The following is a 2,396-nucleotide window of genomic DNA, read 5'->3' as shown; positions in this document are numbered from 1 at the left end:
AAGAGTCGCCTGCGACTCTTCTAGGTGATCAAATTGATCGCCCGCGACATCGCTTTCTGATCGCTTTCTGATCTTCCGTCGGGAGAAAATGGGACATGAAAGCGACTCTTCTAGAATCGCGGAAGAGTCTTTCAGAAGATTCGCAGAAGAGTCTTCCATAAGAGTCGCCAGAACTAGCATTAGAAGAGTATAAGAGTTTTGGTTTTTTTTTTATTTGTCATTTTTTGTTATTATAATTCAAAAAGAAAATTATAGAAATTAAATACATTTTCAGCTTAGCCAGTCTTAATTTTAACAATTTTAAATTTTAGTTTTAAATTTTTAAATTATTGCTTAGATACTAAATACATAGGTTCTAATTTTATTATTTTACTTGTAATTAATACTTTTTTTTCTTGTTAATTCGATCTTGCGCATGAATAAGGTGCTGCTGACAGATTTTATTTATTTCATGTTCGCAAGTATTTGGAAATTTTCGTATACCAACACCTGTAAGAAAACTAAAAGAAAATTAACTAAATTTATTTTTTTTACCTTTGTTAATAATACCTTTTATTAATGAGAATATATTAAATGGTTGAATGCTGGGTTTAGTGTTTGTTCCGCGCCAAGTCAATTCAACGCACAATTTATCCAATAGCACGGCTTTTAATGCGTTTTTTGGAACATCGTTCCCACCTATGTGGTGCATCTTATTTTTCTGAAATAAAAAATAAATAATTCAGTATGATAAAATAATTTCCAAAAAGTTAGTCCTCACCATTTGTTCCATCGTCTCTTCATCATACATTAAGGCCGTGTCAAAATTATTTAAGGGTTCCATTGTTTCAAACGGTAATTTAGGCAATTTATTTATTTTTTCTAAGTAATTTTTATTCATTGTCTTTTTCATGTCCTGAACTTCGTTTTTTAATAGAACTACCTCCTCTGTTAGTTTTTTGTTTTTGTAAAATAGCTTTGCTTTCAGACGCATTCTCTGTTTTGCATCTAGGTAACGTTACATTATCTTGCATTCCTTCAGAAGACTCCCAGATTTCCAGAAGACTCTTCTTGGCGATCGCCGAAAATAATTTGCTGTTCCTTCATTTCCTTCCGTTTCTTCATATCCTTCCGTTTCTTCATTTCCTTAAAAATTGCCAAATGATCGCCTGGAAGATTAATCTTCCAGCAATCGCTACCGCGACTCCCAGAAGACTCTTCTAGAAGATCGTCGCAAAAAAGTCCTCCAGTAATCGCTACCGCGACTCCCAGAAGACTCTTCTTGGCAAGCGGCGATTCAACAATCGCCATATTGTTTGCAGGGCATAGTCGTATTAGCTTATTAACGATTACAACTACAACTTTTACGATTTTAAAGTCTTAAAGCTCTGATAAATATAAAAAAAAATCCTTATGGGGAATCGTGTTGGAGCACAACTAAAACTAAAGGTAAACAAATTTAAGAAAAAAATTTTTTTTTTAAACGTTCTTGTTTAATAATTCCTATTAAACACTTATCGAAAATTGGTTTACCTGTGTGTGTATTATAGACCTTACCTTCGTAAATATAAAACTTATCAAATACAGACTCGGTAAGGATGTAATTGGATTCGTCAGGATATGGGACTATATTGAATATTGGGGCTTTTGTTATCTCGCTAGGAACATGGGAAATTATTAAAATTTCGTTTTTATCTGTTTTAAGCCAAGTGGATGTTTTAATCTTTAGCATTTTCTCGGAATTTACTTGTTTCAAATAATCATGATTAAGTAATTTCGGATTGAAAATTCCCAGTCTCGTGAGTTGCATACCCATTTCTATGTCTTCAATATACTCAGTGAATTGTTGTAAATTGAAAATAAGTACTGCTACCTGTTGTTGTTCTTCATTTTCAATTTTGAATTTGTTAATGATATCTATCCCGATGTTAATCACATCAATAATCATAATCATAATCATCATAATCAATAATCACATCAATAAGTTATTAATTTTGCTTTCTAACTCATCTCTGTCGTGTTGATCTAGTGCGCCAAATAAATATTTGTATGCTGTTCCTACAATATTTACTAGACCTCGTTTGGTTCTCTTGATTATTCTCAAACCATTTATTTTCCTTTTTAGTTTTTCAACTAAGTAATCTATTTGGATTACGTCAGGAAAATATTTCGCTTCATCCAACAAGTTCTCAAACATTAACATGGTCTTAGTTATGTTTATGCTTAAGTAATGATATTCGTAACTCGTGGGTATCTCCGTAACTCCTGTTTGAAATAATAGGTATCAATTTTTAGCACTTATTGAATTTATTTCTATGCTACTGCCTTGGACTACGGTGATGAGATCGATGATTGCCAGACATATAATCATTATTTGGAATACGGGCCATCTCTTAATCTTCTTCGATGGGTCTGGA

The 2,396-nt window shown here is 32.5% G+C and overlaps 1 protein-coding gene across 1 annotated transcript; it reads right to left on the bottom strand.

Moving 5' to 3' along the window:
• Positions 1-379: 379 nt before the first annotated feature.
• Positions 380-790, bottom strand: LOC147644087 (uncharacterized). The gene is made up of 3 exons (XM_086830233.1): positions 761-790; positions 550-700; positions 380-489 (listed from the first exon to the last, which is right to left on the bottom strand). The coding sequence occupies exons 1-3, from the start codon at positions 788-790 to the stop codon at positions 380-382; spliced, it is 291 nt and encodes a 96-aa protein (XP_086686359.1).
• Between the last annotated feature and the right edge of the window lie 1,606 nt (positions 791-2,396).

Source organism: Drosophila serrata, unplaced genomic scaffold (genome assembly GCF_035046125.1).
Source record: "Drosophila serrata isolate PLE 108 unplaced genomic scaffold, ASM3504612v1 contig_232, whole genome shotgun sequence".
Taxonomy (NCBI): domain Eukaryota; kingdom Metazoa; phylum Arthropoda; class Insecta; order Diptera; family Drosophilidae; genus Drosophila; species Drosophila serrata.
The sequence above is the reverse complement of the archived record's forward strand: the minus strand, read 5'-3'. Positions and strand labels throughout refer to the sequence as shown.